Source organism: Chelonia mydas, chromosome 8 (assembly GCF_015237465.2).
Source record: "Chelonia mydas isolate rCheMyd1 chromosome 8, rCheMyd1.pri.v2, whole genome shotgun sequence".
In the NCBI taxonomy this organism is placed as follows: Eukaryota; Metazoa; Chordata; order Testudines; family Cheloniidae; genus Chelonia; species Chelonia mydas.
In genome coordinates this window covers 103,242,241-103,260,687 of record NC_057854.1, presented here as the reverse complement: position 1 = coordinate 103,260,687, position 18,447 = coordinate 103,242,241, and the positions used below count along the sequence as shown (strand labels likewise).

Genomic DNA, 18,447 nt, shown 5'->3' with positions numbered 1-18,447 from the left:
GCCGGTGCCCCTCACTCCCGACCCGCAGCCCCCCTGCTCTTCCAGCCTGGGCTCCCCCGCCCCCAGCTCTGCCGGTGCCCCTCACTCCCGACCCGCAGCCCCCTGCTCTTCCAGCCTGGGCTCCCCTCCCCCAGCTCTGCCGGTGCCCCTCACTCCCGACCCGCAGCCCCCTGCTCTTCCAGCCTGGGCTCCCCTCCCCCAGCTCTGCCGGTGCCCCTCAATCCCGACCCGCAGCCCCCCGCTATCCCAGCCTGGGCTCCCCACTCCCAGCTCTGCCGTTGCCCCTCACTCCTGACCCTCAGCCCCCCTGCTCTTCCAGCCTGGGCTCCCCAGCCCAGCTCTGCCGGTGCCCCTCACTCCCGACCCGCAGCCCCCTGCTCTTCCAGCCTGGGCTCCCCAGCCCAGCTCTGTGGGTGCCCCTCACTCAGGCCAATTAAAATTGAAGGGATTGTTGCCTGAAGCAGGGCTCAGAGTTCAGCCTGCCAGGAGCTGCTGGTGCTCAGGGCATGAACTGAGCCGAGGGAAACACTCCCCTGCTCGTCACCTAGGAACGAGGCGCATTTGTGCGGCCAGAACTGGCCGCTGTTGGGGAGCTGCCCCTGGGCTGGCTGGACCAATGATCAATCTCTTCAGCTACAGCCGCCCCCTGTCCTGAGGACGTTGCCTTCTGAGGTTTCTGAGGCCAGCACATTCCACATGGGCTCTTGTTGTGTGTATGGTCCTGGCAGGCGTTACCGGGGGGCGCTGATACACAGTCTGCCAAGCGCACGAGCAAGTGTTCAGTCTTGGGCAGACAAGCTGCGGGGTGAGGCCCTGGTTCTGTGCAGAGGCAGCTGAGCAAGCCGCGGCAGCGTTGCTCTCTGCCTTGGGCTCTGATTAGAGTCAAGGCTTGAGGCGGTTGCTCCCTGGGAGCTGGGATTTCCCCGCATGCTGGTTGTGACCCGCTCTGGTCCAGGCCGGGTGCAGGTGGGTAAATAAGCCAATTGCACTTTGAATAGACCCTGACTTTGCGTCACAGATTTCTCCTGCACTGGGAAGCCACCAGGCCCCGGGCGCCTGCTACCACTCAGTGGAGGAGCTGGCGTTTCTGTGCTCCCGGGCTTGCCGCATGCCTCAGTGGGTCTGAGCTGGGCTGGGTGCCTGGTAGCCAATGGAGTCCTGGTGCTGTCAGACCCGGATGGGAGCCCTCCCTGAACAGGCCCTAGCGGAAGCCTTTGCACTCGTTGTTCTCTCCGCTGGCAGCTTTCCCCCGGCGCCCGGCTCTGTGGTTGCTGTCATGCGGCTGGGGCAGGTCTGTCTCAGCAGGGTTTCCCTGGCGCGGGCGGGCGGCTGGCACCACGTGAAGCGCTGCTCGGCGGAAAGAAGCAGGAGGGGAAACCGGCATCAGGTGCCCTGGAAAGTGACGGTTGGGCCCCGGCGCGTGGAACAATCCGTCTGGCGGGGGGAGGAGCCGCCCGCAGGGGGGTTCCCCTGGCTCCCCTTCCAGGGCAGGTTCGGCTGCAATGTGCACAGACCCCTCCCACCAGGCCTTGCCGCCCGCGCAGGGGAGAGCTGCTCTCGCCCTCTGCAGCTGGCTGGGAGCCTGTACGGCACCATTCCCGTCCCTGGGGGTGCAGGGCTTAGCCAGGCCCCAGCTCGGTGCCCCTCCCCCTGCTGTCTGGTCCCATGTCAGTGGCCCCACCGAGGTCCCTGACCTCGACTCTGTCACTCAGTTGTGGAGCAGCCCCTCCCCCCAGCTCCGCGCTGCCCCATGGGTGGGTGGCTCCTGGCGGGAGAGGGTGTGCGGACTGTCAAGGTCTCAGCTACGTGGGGGGAGAACAGCGCCGAAGGTCCCAGGGTAGAGATGGGGCTGGGACCAGACAGGTCTATGGGCCAGCTCTGCCCTGGGCACGGCCCCCAATACCCCCCACAGAGCAGGGTGAGGGATCGTCTGGCCTGGGACAGAGCCAGCCGCCCAGGAATTCCCTCTTTCCAGCAGTGCCAGCAGCTGTGGGGTGATCTGTGGCAGGGGCTGCTGTGTCTCCCTGTCGAGCCGTGGAGCCCAGACCGGGTCTGCACCCAGATGGGGGGCATTTCGCTGTGGGGTGCTGGGGACAGCCACCCTCTCTGAGACTGCGGCTAATGCAGCTGCTGTGGGGTGCCCCCTGTGACGAAGTGGAACTGTTCTTAATGTTTCCTTTGAATATTGTAGGGGTACCTCAGTTTCCCCTAGGCAGTTCTTAAGTCTCTAGGTAGTGGGATAAGGGGGTGCAATTGTTGCAGAGCACAGGGCCAGGGTACATAAATGGCCGACACCCTGTTTCCTGGCAACTGATGGCCTGGGCCTTTCCCCCCTGCAAGGTGAGAGATAAAGGGTTGGAGAACAAAGGAATCCGGTGCCCTCCTGGCCCGGGAAAGGGACAAAGCCCAGAGGAGGAGGGGCTGGGGAGAATTGCAGTTTGAGGCTGGCTGGGGACGTGGAGTGAAGTGCAGATGTGGTTGTCTGGCTCCCTGCCCCCCAAAATGGACCCAGCTGAGGGGTCCTGTTCTCTGCACCTACAAGCTCTGTTTTAGACCATGTCCCTGTCGTCTAATAAACCTTCTGTTTTACCGGCTGGCTGAGAGTCCCGTCTGACTGCGGAGTTGGGGGGCAGGACCCTCTGGCTTCCCCAGGACCCCGCCTGGGCGGTTTCACTGTGGGAAGCGCACGGAGGGGCAGAGGAGGCTGAATGCTCCGAGGTCAGACCCAGGAAGGTGGAGCCGGGTGAGCTGTGTGTCCTGCAGACAGGCTGCTCCCAGAGAGGAGACTTCCCCAGAGTCCTGCCTGGCTTCGTAGGGAGCAGTCCCAGAGCATCGCCCGGGGACGCCGGGACACCCCCCATCCAGGCCTGGCTCCCTGGCATCACTCTTGGGGCGTCGCTGGCTGCTAGGACCGATTTTGCAGCTGGAAGGGATTTCACTCAGCCAAGCTGGATCCGTCTGGACAGTGCCCCTGCCCGGAGCCCGCAGGGCCTGGTCTCCTTCGTACGTGTGGGCCCAGGTACCTTTACCTGCTGTCCTTACTGTTCTGCTCGTGCCCAGCTCATGACACCCAAATGCTGTGGTGATGGGCACCCAGGTGAGAGCCCGGCCAGCTGGCCCTCACCAGCCATGCGTGGCAGGCAGGGTTTGGCGGTACTCACCCGGACTCCAGTGCCTCCCCGATGGATGGCACGGGTGCCCATTTCCCCGGCTTTGGCTGCAGACGTTCCCTGGCACTGCGGCATGACCTGTGATGGTGCGGCACACAAATAACCCCAGGCTTGGTGCCAGGGCACCTGACCACACCTCAGTGGCACGGAGCCCCCTCCCTGCCCCGGGCAGGGCTGGCAGGGTAGGAGCATCACCACCCAGACAGTCAGCACCCACCCTCCGTTACAGGGCAGCCGGGCATCCCAGCCTGTCAGCTAGGCAGAGGTGGGTGGGGTCTGCTGGGGACGCTTGCTGGGCTCCTGACCATGGCTTTGGGATCAGGGTGTCTGGGCTGCAGAGCTGTTTGCTGAGGGGCACTGGGCATCGCCGAGAGGCTGGTGGGGGCAGCCCGTCCCTGGGGGCGGGAGAGGGGTTTGGCAGCTGCGGGTGGGGTGAGGTTAGGGCTGCACCAGGGGTCAGGGAGTGCCAGGGTGGGAGGGGCAGGGGGTGCTGGGCCCAGTCGGAGGGGGTTAACGGTCATGCCATTGTTGGGGGACTGTGGCAGGCGTGTTCGTGGCCAGGCCCCTGGCGCTCTGCTCCCCCTGGTGTGTTCGCGGCTGTGCCGGGCCCCTGGCGCTCTGCTCCCCCGGTGTGTTCGCGACCGGGCCCCTGGCGCTCTGCTGCCCCCGGTGTGTTTGTGGCTGTGCTGGGCCCCTGGCGCTCTGCTCCCCCCGGTGTGTTCGCGGCCGTGCCGGACCCCTGGCGCTCTGCTCCCCCGGTGTGTTCGCGGCCGTGCCGGGCCCCTGGCGCTCTGCTCCCCCCGGTGTGTTCGTGGCTGGGCCCCTGGCGCTCTGCTCCCCCCGGTGTGTTCACGGCCGTGCCGGGCCCCTGGCGCTCTGCTCCCCCCGGTGTGTTGGCGGCCGTGCCGGGCCCCTGGCGCTCTGCTCCCCCCCGTGTGTTCGCGGCCGGGCCCCTGGCGCTCTGCTCCCCCCGGTGTGTTCGCGGCTGTGCTGGGCCCCTGGCGCTCTGCTCCCCCCGGTGTGTTCGCGGCCGTGCCGGGCCCCTGGCGCTCTGCTCCCCCCGGTGTGTTCGCGGCCGGGCCCCTGGCGCTCTGCTCCCCCGGCGCTCTGCTCCCCCGGTGTGTTCGCGGCCGTGCCGGGCCCCTGGTGCTCCGCTCCCCCCGGTGTGTTCGCGGCTGGGCCCCTGGCGCTCTGCTCCCCCCGGTGTGTTCGCGGCCGGGCCCCTGGCACTCTGCTCCCCCCGGTGTGTTCGCGGCCAGGCCCCTGGCACTCTGCTCCCCCCGGTGTGTTCGCGGCCAGGCCCCTGGCGCTCTGCTCCCCCGGTGTGTTCGCGGCCGTGCTGGGCCCCTGGTGCTCCGCTCCCCCCGGTGTGTTCGCAGCCGGGCCCCTGGCGCTCTGCTCCCCCCGGTGTGTTCGCGGCCGGGCCCCTGGCGCTCTGCTCCCCCGGTGTGTTCGCGGCCGTGCCGGGCCCCTGGCGCTCTGCTCCCCCGGTGTGTTCGCGGCTGGGCCCCTGGCGCTCTGCTCCCCCCGGTGTGTTCGCGGCCGGGCCCCTGGCGCTCTGCTCCCCCGGTGTGTTCGCGGCCGTGCCGGGCCCCTGGCGCTCTGCTCCCCCCAGTGTGTTTGCGGCCGGGCCCCTGGCGCTCTGCTCCCCCCGGTGTGTTCGCGGCTGGGCCCCTGGCGCTCTGCTCCCCCCGGTGTGTTCGCGGCTGGGCCCCTGGCGCTCTGCTCCCCCGGTGTGTTCGCGGCCGTGCCGGGCCCCTGGCGCTCCACTCCCCCCGGTGTGTTCGCGGCCGTGCCGGGCCCCTGGTGCTCCGCTCCCCCCAGTGTACTTGCGGCTGGGCCCCTGGCGCTCTGCTCCCCCGGTGTGTTCGCGGCCGTGCCGGGCCCCTGGCGCTCCACTCCCCCCGGTGTGTTCGCGGCCGTGCCGGGCCCCTGGTGCTCCGCTCCCCCCAGTGTACTTGCGGCTGGGCCCCTGGCGCTCTGCTCCCCTGGTGTGTTCGCGGCCGTGCCGGGCCCCTGGTGCTCCGCTCCCCCCAGTGTACTTGCGGCTGGGCCCCTGGCGCTCTGCTCCCCCCGGTGTGTTCGCGGCCGTGCTGGACCCCTGGCGCTCTGCTCCCCCGGTGTGTTGGCGGCCGTGCCGGGCCCCTGGTGCTCCGCTCCCCCCAGTGTGTTTGCGGCTGGGCCCCTGGTGCTCTGCTCCCCCCGGTGTGTTCGCGGCTGTGCCGGGCCCCTGGCGCTCCGCTCCCCCCGGTGTGTTCGCGGCTGTGCTGACATCGCTGCTGTGGCAAGTCAGGCGTTTCCTGTTTACCCTGCGGCGGGGAGGCCTTTGCCTGGCGGTGTTAGAACTTAAATACGTGCTCGGGCTGTGGTCACCCAGCCCCGGAGCAGGGACAGGAAAAGCGGCTGGGACTGTTTGTCCTCAAAACAACTGGGCGAACAGTGTCACAACAGACGCACACCGCCAGGTACACACACAGGCAGGCACCCACGTGGTGTGTGCCCACGCGCGGGGTGAGATACAGACATACACACAGAGCCAGGTACACACACAGACACACACGTACATACACACCTGGCTGGGTGCGCCCACGCGCACGGGGGCAGCGTCAGGGTGCGCTCGGCCCCAGCCCGGTTGTTGCTTCCCTTCCAGCCCATGTGGTAGCAAATCGCGCCCTCGGCACGAGCGAGCCACGCGACGCTGTTGCAGAAAACGCCAATGCACGGGTGGGCTGCATTAGCAGAGGCAGTGCGTGCAGGCCCCGGGAGGGGAGGGGAGGACGGCGTCCAGCTTTGGTCCCCGCCGTATAGCAGGGGTGGAGAGAAACTGAAAGGATCCAGAGGCGAGCGACAGAGACGCTCACGGGGTGGAAGGCAGCCATGGGAGCAGAGGCTGAGGGAATGGGGTGCGTTTAGTGTGGAAAAGGGGAGATTAAGGGGGGACAGGATAGCGTCTTCAAACACGTGAAAGGCTGCCATAAAAGAGACGGAGAAAAGTTCTTCTCTCTTGCCCCAGAGGGCAGGACAAGAGGCGATGGGTTCAAACAACAGCAGAGCAGATGCAGGTTAAACCTCAGGCCAAACGTCCTAACCAGAAGGCCAGTCGGCCCATGGAGCAGAGGCCTCGGGAGGTCGTGGCATGATGGCAGGTCCTTCGCTGGGGGTTTCCGAGAGGAGACTAGATGATCCTGGCGGTCCCGTCTACCCATGTGGGTCTATGATTCTACACCCCAGCCCGAGCGTGGGGTCCGCGTCCTGCCCCCCATCTGCCTGCCCTGCCCCGGGCTGTAGGCAGTGGGCTCCCTGCCGGCAGGGGTGGCGCTATCGTGCGTCGTGTAGCCAGCGTAGGTGCCTGGCACTAGATGGGAAAGGCAGGGGCCCCCTGGGCGCAGGGGTGTGCCCGGGGGAGGGTACCAGGCCAGCGAGCTGGTTACAGGCATTGGACAGGCCGTGCTGGGGCAGCTGGAGACCTCTCGGCTCACCCTCCCCCACCCAGAGAGACTGTGTCATGGGGGGTGAGGACAGGGGTCGGGGAGCCGGGGTGATGCGGGGGCCTAGACCCAGCAAAGCCACTGCCCTCACAGCCTCTTCGGCTTCAAGGCCAGACGGGACCGGCGCGATCTGCCATGGCAGGGCGCAGAACCTGCAACACACCCAGAACCTCTGGCTGAGTCACTGCCCCTCTAGCCATGGGTTCGAGACTTCCCGAGACCCCCCATTGACCCTAGTTCAAACCAGCGAGTGACCCGGGCCCCACGCTGCAGCCAGGTCTCTGCCAAGCTGAGCCGGGGGGAAATTCCTTCCCCACCCCAAACCGGGCGATGGGTTAGGCCCAGCGCAGCCAGACAGCTGGCAGAGAAGTCTCTGTCGGACTCAGAGCCCTCCCCACCCTGTGCCCGCCACCGTCCGTTGGGGTATTCGCTGCGAGCTGGCTCCGATCGGCCACGTGCCCTCGTCGGCCCAGCCATCTTGTCACCCCGGCCCCGCCACGCACTGCTCAGGGGCGCAATGGGCTGGGAAGGGAGCCGCTCCCCGAGGAGCCGGTGCCACGGCCGAGCCGAGCTGGCTGGGGACGGGGATCCGCGAGACCCCCCTGGCTGGGGGGGGCAGAGCTGGCCCGGGCCGTGGGCCGGAGCAAGCCGGTCGTGCTGAGGGTGCCAGTCACAGCGGTGGCCAAGCGCGGTGTGAAACCGAGCGCTGGGGCTGCTCCCGACTGTGCTGGCTGGGGGAGCAGCTCCATGCTCCAGCCCGGCCCTGGGGCGCCCCCTGCTGGCGCCCCTACAAACCGTGTAAATCCCTCGGGACCGACCTTCACAGGAACCAAGGATCTGGCCCCACTGAATGCCAGGCGGGCACGACTGCCGGGTGGCACGGCTCATGCCCCGTCCCTCGGAGCGGCTGGTGGCCCAAAGCCCTGCTGAGGCTGGAGAACAGGACAGGCTGAGATCCCGTCCGAGGCAGGGCATGTGCGTGCGTGTGTGTGTGTGTGCGCTGCGTGTGCACTGTACGGCTGTGTGTGCTGTGTGTGATTTGTAGAGCTGTGGGTTGTACCTCTGGGTGTCTGTGCTCTGGGTGTGTGTCTCGGTGCCATGTGTGAATTGTGGTGCCGTGTGTTGTATTTCTGTGCCGTGTGTGTGTCGGTGTCTGGGTGCCCTGTGTGCACAGCACTGCTGGGTGTGTGTGTCTGTGTGCTGTGTGTGGCAGGGGTACATTGTACCTGTGGGTGTTGGCAGTGCCCCACAAGTGACAGCTCCAGCCCCAGTCACGGACCCCCCGCCCCCCGGCTCACTCTCTGCCGTCGCAGGTGCCCGGAGAGACACCAGGGGCAGTGCCAGGGGTTCCCGGCCCTGGCAACGCTCCCCTCTGCCCCCCCCAACGGAGCAGCAGCCTCGCTGGGCTCCCCCAACCCTTGCCCAGTGCCTTGAGGGTGCAGCGATCCTGGGATCTCTTTGGGGCGGGGATCCCTGCAAAACCGCCCGGCCCTTGTGCGGCCCTGACCCGCAGGCTCCCTGGGGCGGGGCAGCCTCCCTGCTGGGAAGCGCAAGGGGGTGCTGCCTGCCACCCCCGAGCCCATGTCCCTGCGGCCCCCCAGCAGAGCTGAGCTGAGCCTGGGGCTCCCAGGGTGACGCTCCCAACGAGAGGCTCATGGCCCCGTTTCCCTCCCAGCGAAGGCCGCCAGGGTGACAATGCCCCAGCGGGCACCGAGCGCTGGGCTCCACCGGCTGCGTGGGGAGACGTGGCGAATCCTAGAGCTCGTGAGACTGAGCGATTGTAGGCAGGTGCTAGTCAGACACCCCCGACCCCCAGCTCCGCCGGTGCCCCTTACTCCCGACCCGCAGCCCCCTGCTAGCCCAGCCCTGGGCTCCCCCCCCGGCTCTGCCAGTGCCCCTCACTCCCGACCCGCAGCCCCCTGCTAGCCCAGCCCTGGGCTCCCCCCCGGCTCTGCCAGTGCCCCTCACTCCCGACCCGCAGCCCCCTGCTAGCCCAGCCCTGGGCTCCCCCCCGGCTCCGCCCTTGCCCCTTACTCCCGACCCGCAGCCCCCTGCTAGCCCAGCCCTGGGCTCCCCCCCGGCTCCGCCGGTGCCCCTCACTCCCGACCCGCAGCCCCCTGGTGTGCCATGCCCCCGTCTCCAGCTGACTCCGGCTGTCTGTCTGTGCTCTCCCTGCAGGCGGCTGTGACCTACGGACAGATGGACCTGCAGCAGCACTGCCTGGTGTTCGTGGAGGACCACACGCGGGTATGGGCACTCAGGGAGCGAGGGGGGGCCCAGGGCCTCAGCGCTGTGCATGGGCCTGCCCCCCCATGAGCTCTGGCAATACCCCCACGCCCCGCCGGCAGACTCAGCATGCGGCCAGGGCCCCACGTGGAACCAGCCCTGAGCAGCCAAGAGAAGGGGGGTCGCCCCAGGCAGGGGGGCACAGGCCAGGCTGGCCCTGTCAGTGCAGGGCCCCGGGGGGTAGGATGCCCCAGATGGCCATGGGCAGCGGGTGCTGGGTCACGCAGGGGCACTGGGCGAATGGGTCTGGGTCACTCAGGGGGTGCTGGGCGAATGGGTCTGGGTCACGCAGGGGCACTGGGCGAATGGGTCTGGGTCACTCAGGGGGTGCTGGGCGAATGGGTCTGGGTCACGCAGGGGCACTGGGCGAATGGGTCTGGGTCACTCAGGGGGTGCTGGGCGAATGGGTCTGGGTCACGCAGGGGCACTGGGCGAATGGGTCTGGGTCACGCAGGGGGTGCTGGGCGAGGAGAGCTGGGTCACGTGGGGTTCCCAGGGCCCCTTCTGCCCTCAAGGTCGATGAGTCTGAGCTCCCTCGGGTGGGGTGCAGCAGAGGGGTGGTGGGATGGGGCAGGGCAGAGGGGGGATGAGGGTGGGGTGGGTCAGAGGGGTGGCAGGATGGGGCAGGGTGGAGCAGAGGCGTGGCAGGACAGGGGCAGGGCAGAGGGGGCGGGTCAGGGGGGCAGTAGGACAGGGACGATGGGAGGGGTGGGCGGCAGGTACATGCCCGGCAGTTGTGGGGCGGGGTTCTGGGCCCGCCCCATGCCAGGTGGGACCAGCCCCGCTCCCAGGCTGCCAGGGGTGACCGGGCCCGTTTGTGGCACCCCAGGAGGTGGTGCAGACACGGGGCTTCCACGAGCTGTCGGGCACGGCGCTGGGGGTCGTGCTGCAGAGCGACCGGCTGGCCATCGACGAGCCGGACCTGATCCGGGCTGTGCGGGAATGGGCCCACGTCAGCTCGGTGAGTGCCGGCAGCCCCAGGGCCAGGAGCTGGGGCTCACCCAGCTAGGGGCTTTCTCAGCCCCCACCACAGGGAGGCTGGCAGGGGTTGTTCCCTGGCGTGCGGGGGGTGGGATGTGCCCCCGGTCACCCAGTGAGTGCATGGCAGAGCTGGGAATGAACTCCCCCGACTCTAACCCATAGACCCCACTCCCCACCCAGAGCCGGGGGAGAACCAGGCGTCCTGGCTGCCAGATCCCTCCGCCCCACTCCTATAGATCCCACTGCCCTCCCCTCCCCTCGCCTCCCAGAGCTGGGGATAGAACCCAGGCATCCTGGCTGCCAGCCCCCACCCACCCCAGCCCACCCTGGAGAAGCAGAGCACAGGGCCCCAGGGGTGTCCCCCACCCAGGACCCAATCTCTGGGGCACAAGCACAGGTGATGCCAGTCCCTGCCCAGCCCTCAGTGCTCCCCTGTCTGCCCTGGGGGGCGAGATGCCAGGGCTCTGTCCCTTGGGATGCCTGGGGGGGACTGGCCGCTGGAGGGCCGGGCACACAGGAGGGCGGATGGTGGTGGCTGGTGACATGGGCCCCCATCACCTGGGAACCTGGCCGAGACCCCCGGCCCATCTCCTGCCGGCTGCCAAAGAGCTGGGGGGCCCTGCCACCCCGGGGTCAAAGGCCCCAGATCGCATCCCCCCCCTCCGGCTGCCCAGATCCTCCCCGCCCCGGCTCTCCGGGTCATGGATCCGGCCCCTGACTCTGCACTCCTGTTCCAGGCCGTCCTGGAGCGGCCGGTGGCCGAGGTGGCAGCAGGGCCGGTGCGCGAGCTCCGCCTGCCCCTGCTCTCGCCCCGCGAGCTGGCAGCCCTGGAGAGCCACAACCAGAGGGACCCGCTCATCCCGGTGAGGGGCCAGCTGGCTGCGTCTGTCCGGCTGTGTCTGTCCGGCTGTCCTTTGGCCCCATCTGTCTCGGTGTCTGTCTGTCTGTGTCCGGCTGGCTGTGTCCATCTGTCTGTCCATGGGCCCTGGCTGTCTCTGTGTCCGTCCGTCTGTGACCTCCCATCTGTGTCCGTCTGGATGTGTCCGTCTGTATCTGTCTGTCTGTCCATGGGCCCCGGCTGTGTCCGTCTGTCTGTGTCTGTCTGTCCATGGACCCGGGCTGTCTCTGTGTCCATCTGTCTGTGTCCATCTGGCTGTCCACGCTCCCCAGCTGTGTCTGTGTCCGTCTGTCTGTCTGTGCGGCCCTGGCTGTCTATATCCATCTGTCTATGTCCATCTGTCTGTGTCCATCTGTCCATGCACCCCATCTGTGTCTGTGTCCGTCTGTCCACTCACCCCTGGCTGAGATCAGGCCCTTGGGAAGGCCTGGCCAGCCTAAGGCATTTGGGGACGGGGGCTGAGCCCCATGGGACCTGCTCCAGGCCCTTGGGCCAGCCCCTGGGGACGGTCTGGACAGTGCCCCCAGGACGGGGATAGGCTGGTGAGAGATGCCAAGGGACTGGGGTCAGGAAGCTGCTGCTGGGGAGAAGCAGGGACGTTTGCGGCACTGACCCAGACGCCTGCCCCACATCCCCCTGCGCCAGGCACCAGCCCTATCGCCGTCTCCGTCCCTGTCACTTCTTGGTGCCTCTTGCAGCCCTGTCCTGCCCCACGGCCCCAAACCCCCTGGTGCCAGTCCCGTGTCCGGCTGGGCCCCGCTGCGAGCTGCGTGCCCAGGGACAGCCCTGGCATGGCTGGGACCGGCCGGCCTTGCAGCAGCCTGTTGTCACCCCCGCAGGTCGAGTGCATCGCTGAGGCCTGGAAGTGCCACGCGCTGAGGAGGGGGAGAGGGGCGCCCTCCCATCTGTACCAGTGCCGCAGGGGCACCCAGCCCCGGGAGCACCACAGCTACCTCCAGTGAGGGGCGGCAGTCAGCGGCGGGCGCCGGGCGTTGCCCGGGGGCAGGGAGAGGCTGTTCCTGCGTCTCTGGGACGAGTGACGGGCAAAGCGAACTTCCCAGGACACCGCTGGTCTTGTGCCCCCGACATGCCAGAGCTGGGGGCAGGCCTGGCCCATCCCAGGCAGTGCCGGGCCAGGATCAGGGCGGCCATTGTCCTGCGTGCGGGGGGGGGGGGGGGGGCACAGCTGAGATGGGGGCTGTCCCAGCCATGCTGCGCCCCACAGCAGCCGGGGCATTGTGCTAAGCTCAGCCTGCCCACAACGCCTCACGTCTGAGCCTGACCTCGTGTGGAGCTGGGGAAGGTCAGGTTAGTACCTCCTGCAGCCCGGGGCCAGCTACAGCAGCCCAGGGGCTGCTCTAATGTACACCTGGGCTGTAACAAGGGCTAGCTGGCAGCCCAGACTAGCCAGAGGGCCCAGCCTGGTGGGCAAGCCCCCTCCTGTCTACCCTGGGGTGTGTGCTGCCCAGGGACCCCCCTGAGCCGGAGGGAGCCCCGGCTTGGGTTGCTAGCTGCTTTCCAGCCCCTTTGTGCACAGGCCCTGCCTCTCCAGCGTGTGTAGGATCCCGGGCGGGGGTTGGATGCCCACAAGCCCCAGGGCCATGCCTCTCACCAAGTCACAGGGCCACCAAAGGAGGGGGCCAGCCCTGGCACATGCTGGGCAAGGCCTCAGGGGGGTCACTGGGGGCCCTGGGGCTGCCCTGCACTGCAGGCAGGATCAATACATCTCCATGGAGCTCATTGCTGAGTCAGCGTCTTGATTTCAGCAACGCCTCAGAGCTGGGGGGAGCCCAGGGCTGGGCTAGCAGGGAGCTGCGGGTCGGGAGTGAGGGGCACCAGCAGAGCTGGTGGTGGGTAAAGCCCAGGGCTGAGCTAGCAGGGGGCTGCAGAGATAGACTAAGGGGGTCTGGGGGGGAGTTGCCCATTGACGGCCTATGGCAAGCACCCCATGTCCCTGCACCCCACATCCCTGGGTGAGTCGGGGTGGGGGCAAGGGGCCTCCCGCTGGAGCTCTGCCTGGGAAAGCCCCTGGGACAGCAGGCTCCCCTTTGTGACTGTAGCCCCTGCTGGGGGTCCGGACTCCTGGGTTCATTGCCCTGCCACCGGCCCCCTGTGGGACCTCAGGGAAGTTGTGCGCTTGCTCTGTGCCTCAGTTTCCCTATCTATGGCAGGGCTGCCAGGCTGAGACCAGCCAGAGCCCACAGAGGGGTGGCACCGGAGATGGGGTCCCCCAACGCTGGTAGCAAGGACGCCTGCCAGCTGGGTGGGTAACAGCAGCGGGCACAGTGCAGCACGGCCAGACCGGCCCCCCCATCTGTCGGTCTAGGCTGCCCAGCTCCCTGCACTCTCTGCCCATCACACGTAGCAGCAGCCACTCAGGGTCAGTGCAAGGCGCTGGATCCCGAGGCCGGCGCTGAGCCATCCCTGTGGCACTGATGGGTCTCGACCTCCAGGGACCCCAGCAAGCTCGTGGCCCAGCCTAGCCTGGGCCTGGTGCAGCTCGACGAGCCCTTGGCACCTCTTCCGCCCCACGCCCTGCCTCGCTGGCTCTGGGTCTGCGCTCGATGCGGTCACCTCCACCTGGCCTGCAGCTAGCCCCTCGGGGTGGGCAGAGCCAGGGCAGCAGGCTGCCTCCACTCCCAGCAGCGCTCTGCCCTGCTGCCCAGAGACACCAGAGGCAAAGGTGAGGGGCCCGCCCAGCCCGGGGAGCCAGTACAGCGTTCCCTTCTTCAGCCAGGTGGGGACACTGAGGCCAGGATTGCCTAGGACAGTCAGTTCCTCCGGGGCCCATGGGAGCCAATGCCGGGATGTGCTGCCCTGCATGCCCACCCTGTCCAGGGGGCACGGGGCAGCAGGGACACGGCCCTGTGACCCGACAGAGGGGTGCTACACAACCCGACTGCCAGCACGCTGAGCCCAAGGGCTCTGGGCCAGGCATCGACGGGGGACGAGGGCTCAGTGGCCTCCATGGGGAAGGGACCAGGCCAGCCCGTGGGCGCCAGCGGGACGTGCCGGGCTCAGGCCTTGGGAGCTGCTGGAGCTTGGCTGCCTGGCAGGCCTCCACCCAGGGGGTCCAGCTTGTCTCCTGCAGGCAGGGCGGGGGCCCTAGTCCAGCTCCTCGTTCCCAGGCCCCAGGCCAGGGACGTGACAGTCTATTCTTGGCGCCCTAGGAACTGGCAGCTGAGCCCCTGGGTTGGCCCAGGGGATTTTTAGCTCAGCCCAGGGCCGCTGCTGGATTTCTGGCTTCTTTGCCAGGGACCTCCGGAGTGTCCGGCCAGGGCAGGCCAAGTTCAGGGACTTTGCTCCTGCTCACACCCAGGGTCTTGGCAGCCGAGAGGGAGCTGGCAAAGACCACGGGTGAGATGGGGGTGGGGGCCTCAGCCAAGGCTGCAGCCGGGGGGCTGGGCCTGCCGCGAGTGCCCAGGCTCAGAAGGGTGAGGCTGGGGCAGGACCTGGCTGGGACACAGCAGGATGACGTGGTGATGGCGATTCAGTGGGGGGTGATGCCCTTCCAGGGCCGTGCAGAGCTAGGGGGCGCTGTGGTAGAGGGGAGCCTTCCCTGACCCTAGTGCCCCAGTGTGGGGGTTAGCTGGGGGGGGCAGTATGATCTGCTGGGGGGATACCACGCCCTGCTGTGGCCATGGGTCTGGGGGGGCAGCAAGCCCTGCTGTGGCCATGATTCCCGGGGGGCACCGCGCCCTGCTGTGGCCATGGCACCAGGGGGGCAGCAAGCCCTGCTGTGGCCATGGCTCCCGGGGGGCACCACGCCCTGCTGTGGCCATGGCTTGGGGGGGGGGGGCACAGCAGCTGAGTGCAGGCCCTGTGGCGAGGAGGGGCCGGCTGCAGGCCATGTGTGTTTGGGGTGTGGGTTGCTAAGTGGCCGTGGAGCTGAGGCCTGGCTGGGTGCCCGCAGGGAAGCCCTGCCGGAGCCCTCTGGCATGCACTGACTCATCGGCTGAGGCGGGGAGAGGTCGGAGCAGCCCTGGGCCTTGGCAGCGAGGCGATCCAGCCCCTGACGCAGCCGCACTGGGATGACTCACGCTCCAGTCGCCCTGCGCTGGGGTCAGTTGTGGCTGTGCTGGGCGGCTGGCGGAACCTGTGCGGACACGGCTCAGGGGAAGGGGCTCCAGGCAGCGCCGGGATCAGAGGCACCAGAGCCTGGCATGCCAGGAGGGCTGCCACCTGCCCACGTGGTCACAGGAGTGTCGTGCTAGTCAGGTAGCTGGCCTGGGAACTGTCAGGGTGCTCAGTGCCCGCGGCCAGCAGCCCTGCCTGTGGGCTACAGCAGCACCCGCGGGGCCTGGTGCTTTGGGACCTCAGAGGTGGCAGCCCCAGATGCTGGGTCGAAGGGGCTGCTCCTCCAGCACATTGCACCTCAGAGAGTCATTTACACTCACTGTGCACAGGGGTAACTGGTCAGCAGGACTGGGGCAGGATTAGGCCCAATGGGCAGGGCCAGGACAGGATTGGGCCCTTGATTTTCCCCTGACCAGGTCCCCCTGGAGCTGAGCGATCAGCACCTGAATGACGCAGCCCTGCACCCTGCCCCACAGGAGGCCACAGGGCTCCCCGGCCCTGCCCCTGCGGGACCTGCCCCCTCACCCGGCCAGGTAGCCCCAGAGCTGAGAAGCTGTGACGAGCCCTGACACCCCACCCCAGGCGCCGGCTTGCTGCCCCGGTGCAGGACCTCTGGAGCCAGGTGTGGGGCCGGGGCGGGGGGACTCCTTGGCTTTAATGAGTGAGTTATTCCAGCTGCTGAGTGAGAGCTGGGGCCCTGTGTGCACCCCCCAGCTCTGCCTGCGCCCCCCACTTTCCCAGCCACAGCCTCCAGCACCCCTGCTGTTCTGCCGGCCTGACTTTGGCTGGCATTACCGGTGCCCCTCACTCCCGACCTGCAGCCCCCGCTATCCCAGCCCTGGGCACCCCCATAGCTCTGCCGGTGCCCCTCACTCCCGATCCGCAGCCCCTGCAACCCTGGCCCTGTTTTTCTGATCTTTTTCAAGCCTGGGGTTGGCCCTGGGTGTTGCCCATCCTCAGGGCCCTCCCTCCCCCCCCGCTGAGCCCTTTGCTCCCAGTGACTCTGGAGTCCAAAGGCCATGAGGAGTGGGGTGCAGGGCCCCCATTCACGCCACTGCCCAGCCTGGCCAGGGTGGGGACAGAGGTTACTCCAGCAGCTGCCTCCTTATCTCTCTGGCAGGGGGTGGGGGGTGAAACACGCGCCAGTCCCTTTACGGCACCATAGAAACCGGGCTGGGGCTGGGGCTAGCCTGACACACAGCTGGGCGGGGTGGGGGAAACCTGCTGCCTCCGGCACCTGCCCCGAAACCCCCTGCCCGGGTTCTGCTCCCAGTGGAGGTGATGCCTGGGACAAAGGAGGAGCTGCCCGCACCCCGCCCCCACCAGCCGGGATCCCTTGGGTGCTGCGAGGAGCCAGCCGCTACCCTGCCGGGGACTCGCCGTGCTGGAGCCCCTGCCCCAAGGAACCAGCTCAGGCCTGCGAGGGCGGGGGGGGGGCTGTCCACACACAGCCCTCAGTGGGGCGGGAGGGGCAGCAGGGCAGGCTTGGGGTGCAGGGAGCTGGGGGAAGCTGAGTTGGGGAGTGACCCTCTCCCTAGTCCGGGGGGAGGGGAGATAGTGAATTGGGGAGGAAGATAGCTCAGTGGTTTGAGCATTGGCCTGCTAAACCCAGGGTTGTGAGTTCAATCCTTGAGGGGGCCATTTAGGGATCTGGGCCAAAAATTGGGGATCGGTCCTGCTTTGAGCAGGGGGTTGGACTAGATGCCCTCCTGAGGTCCCTTCCAACCCTGATCTTCTGTGGTTGCTGCCCCCGCAGCCCGGGGTGGGGGGGATTCAAACCTGTGCCCCCTGTCCCCAGCAGCTGTAACCCCTTGGGTGCCAGGCCCGCCCCAGCTGCAGGGCGCGCTCCTGTAGGGCAGGGATGGGGACAGGCGCTGGGGTCTGGGTCATGCCCCCAGCTGACACCCAGATGCTGTTGGGGGTTGAGAAGCTGCCCCCCCATGACCGTGCCAGGAGTGGGGCAGGGAGCCCCGGCCTCGCTGAGATCTCCCCGCCGCCCTGGCTCAGTGGGCACAGCCCCCCCCCGGATTAATCCCCCATAGCGCTGAAGAGCCGGGCCGGGACGGCAGGGGGAGGGGCCCGATCGGAGGGGCGGAGCCGCGGCAGCCCGTATGCAGATGTGTGTGCGCGCAGAGCCTTGTGGGAGCGGGAGCTGGCTGCCGAGCCGGGCCCGAATTTGGCAGGCGGGGCTCGGCGGGGGCCCCGGGGACACCCTCGGGCATGTCGCGGCAGTGGGGGCCGGCGTGGGCGGGTCCGGCGGGCGTGTCGCGGCGGGCCCCACCGTGGGTTGAGAGTGCGGGGCGAGCGAGGGCGGGCGGCGGCTGGGGCCGCGCAACTCATACTTACCTGGCAGGGGAGACACCATGATCACGAAGGTGGTTTTCCCAGGGCGAGGCTCATCCATTGCACTGCGGGTGTGCTGACCCCTGCGATTTCCCCAAATGCGGGAAACTCGACTGCATAATTTGTGGTAGTGGGGGACTGCGTTCGCGCTCTCCCCTGGCGATCGGTCAAAGGCAGAACAGAAACGCGCCGGGGGCTCCGCGCCGCGTGTTGTCCGCCCCTGGGTTGCGCTGTCGCGGTTCTCGGTTTGCCGAAGCCGCCTCGTCTTCCCGCGGGGGCTTCGCTGCGGTCCCCTCTGTCCGCCCGAGCGGAGCCGCTTGTCCGCCCCTGGCCCCTCTCGGGCTCCTCCTGCCCCCGCAGCACGAAGCCTGCGATTCGCTCGGCCCCCGGGAGACCTTCCCTTAGGCCTTGTGGCACCGTAGAGACCAACCCCTTTGTTTGAGCGTGAGCGTCCGTGGGCGACAGCTCGCTTCATCGGATGCGTCTCTAGGGTGCCACAAGTCCCCCAGTTCTTTCTGCGGACACAGACGAGCCGGGCGGCTACTCGGAAACCGGCCAGTCTCTGTCTTCGTACCCGCCACCTGGGGTGACAGACGCCAGGCTGGCCTGGCACAGCGCCGGGGTGGAGCAGGATTTTTCCATTGCCCGAGTGCCCTGACGGGGGTTAGGTGGGCTTGGGAGCGGGTTTCCTTTTCACACCCCCCCACGGACGGAGCAATGGCGACTTGTGAGTCCAGGCCGCACCCAGCTCCCGCCTTGTGCGGGACACCGACACCGACGGGAGACGCCTGACTGGGGCAGAAGGACAGGGCGATGGGAGCGTCTCGGGGCCCGGAGCCCGACTTCCAAAGGGGGCCGCGGCCCCCGCCCGGCGCGCCTCCCAGCGCTACCCAAGGGGTGGGCACGGCCCAGCCCGGCCGCCGAGGGCTGTGAGTTAGGCTGGGTCGCTCACGACCCTGCTGGCTTGTCAAGTCGGCGGGGAGCCCCTGTGTCCCCGGGCGGCTGTGGGGACGCGCCGTGTCGGCGGCGGGGGAGAGGACGGCAGCCCGGACAGCCGTCCGCGGCCTCCCGCTGGAGCGGAAACTGGACGTTTCTCTGGCTGTGCTTGAGAGAGGAGCGGGGCGGGTAGGAGCAGTTTAATTGTGGGGCGGGGAGGAAGAAGGGCCGGAGCAAGGGCAGAGATGGGGCTGGCGCAGGGTCGGGG

At 68.2% G+C, this 18,447-nt stretch overlaps 1 protein-coding gene and 1 non-coding gene across 3 annotated transcripts in view; both read left to right on the top strand.

Moving 5' to 3' along the window:
• BTBD19 (BTB domain containing 19) overlaps nt 1-13,296 on the top strand; it is a 69,065-nt gene extending 55,769 nt beyond the window's left edge. For both annotated transcript variants that reach the window (XM_037906668.2, XM_037906670.2), the window contains 4 exons: nt 8,837-8,905; nt 9,774-9,905; nt 10,663-10,788; nt 11,663-13,296. In XM_037906668.2, the coding sequence (XP_037762596.1) occupies nt 8,837-8,905; nt 9,774-9,905; nt 10,663-10,788; nt 11,663-11,785 (450 nt within the window). In that variant the 3' untranslated portion in view covers nt 11,786-13,296. The remainder of the gene's footprint in view (nt 1-8,836; nt 8,906-9,773; nt 9,906-10,662; nt 10,789-11,662) is intronic.
• A 3,942-nt stretch (nt 13,297-17,238) lies between these two features.
• On the top strand, nt 17,239-17,402 carry LOC114019932. Its single transcript, XR_003564884.2, has one exon. It is a non-coding gene; the product is annotated as a U1 spliceosomal RNA (small nuclear RNA).
• Nucleotides 17,403-18,447: the final 1,045 nt, after the last annotated feature.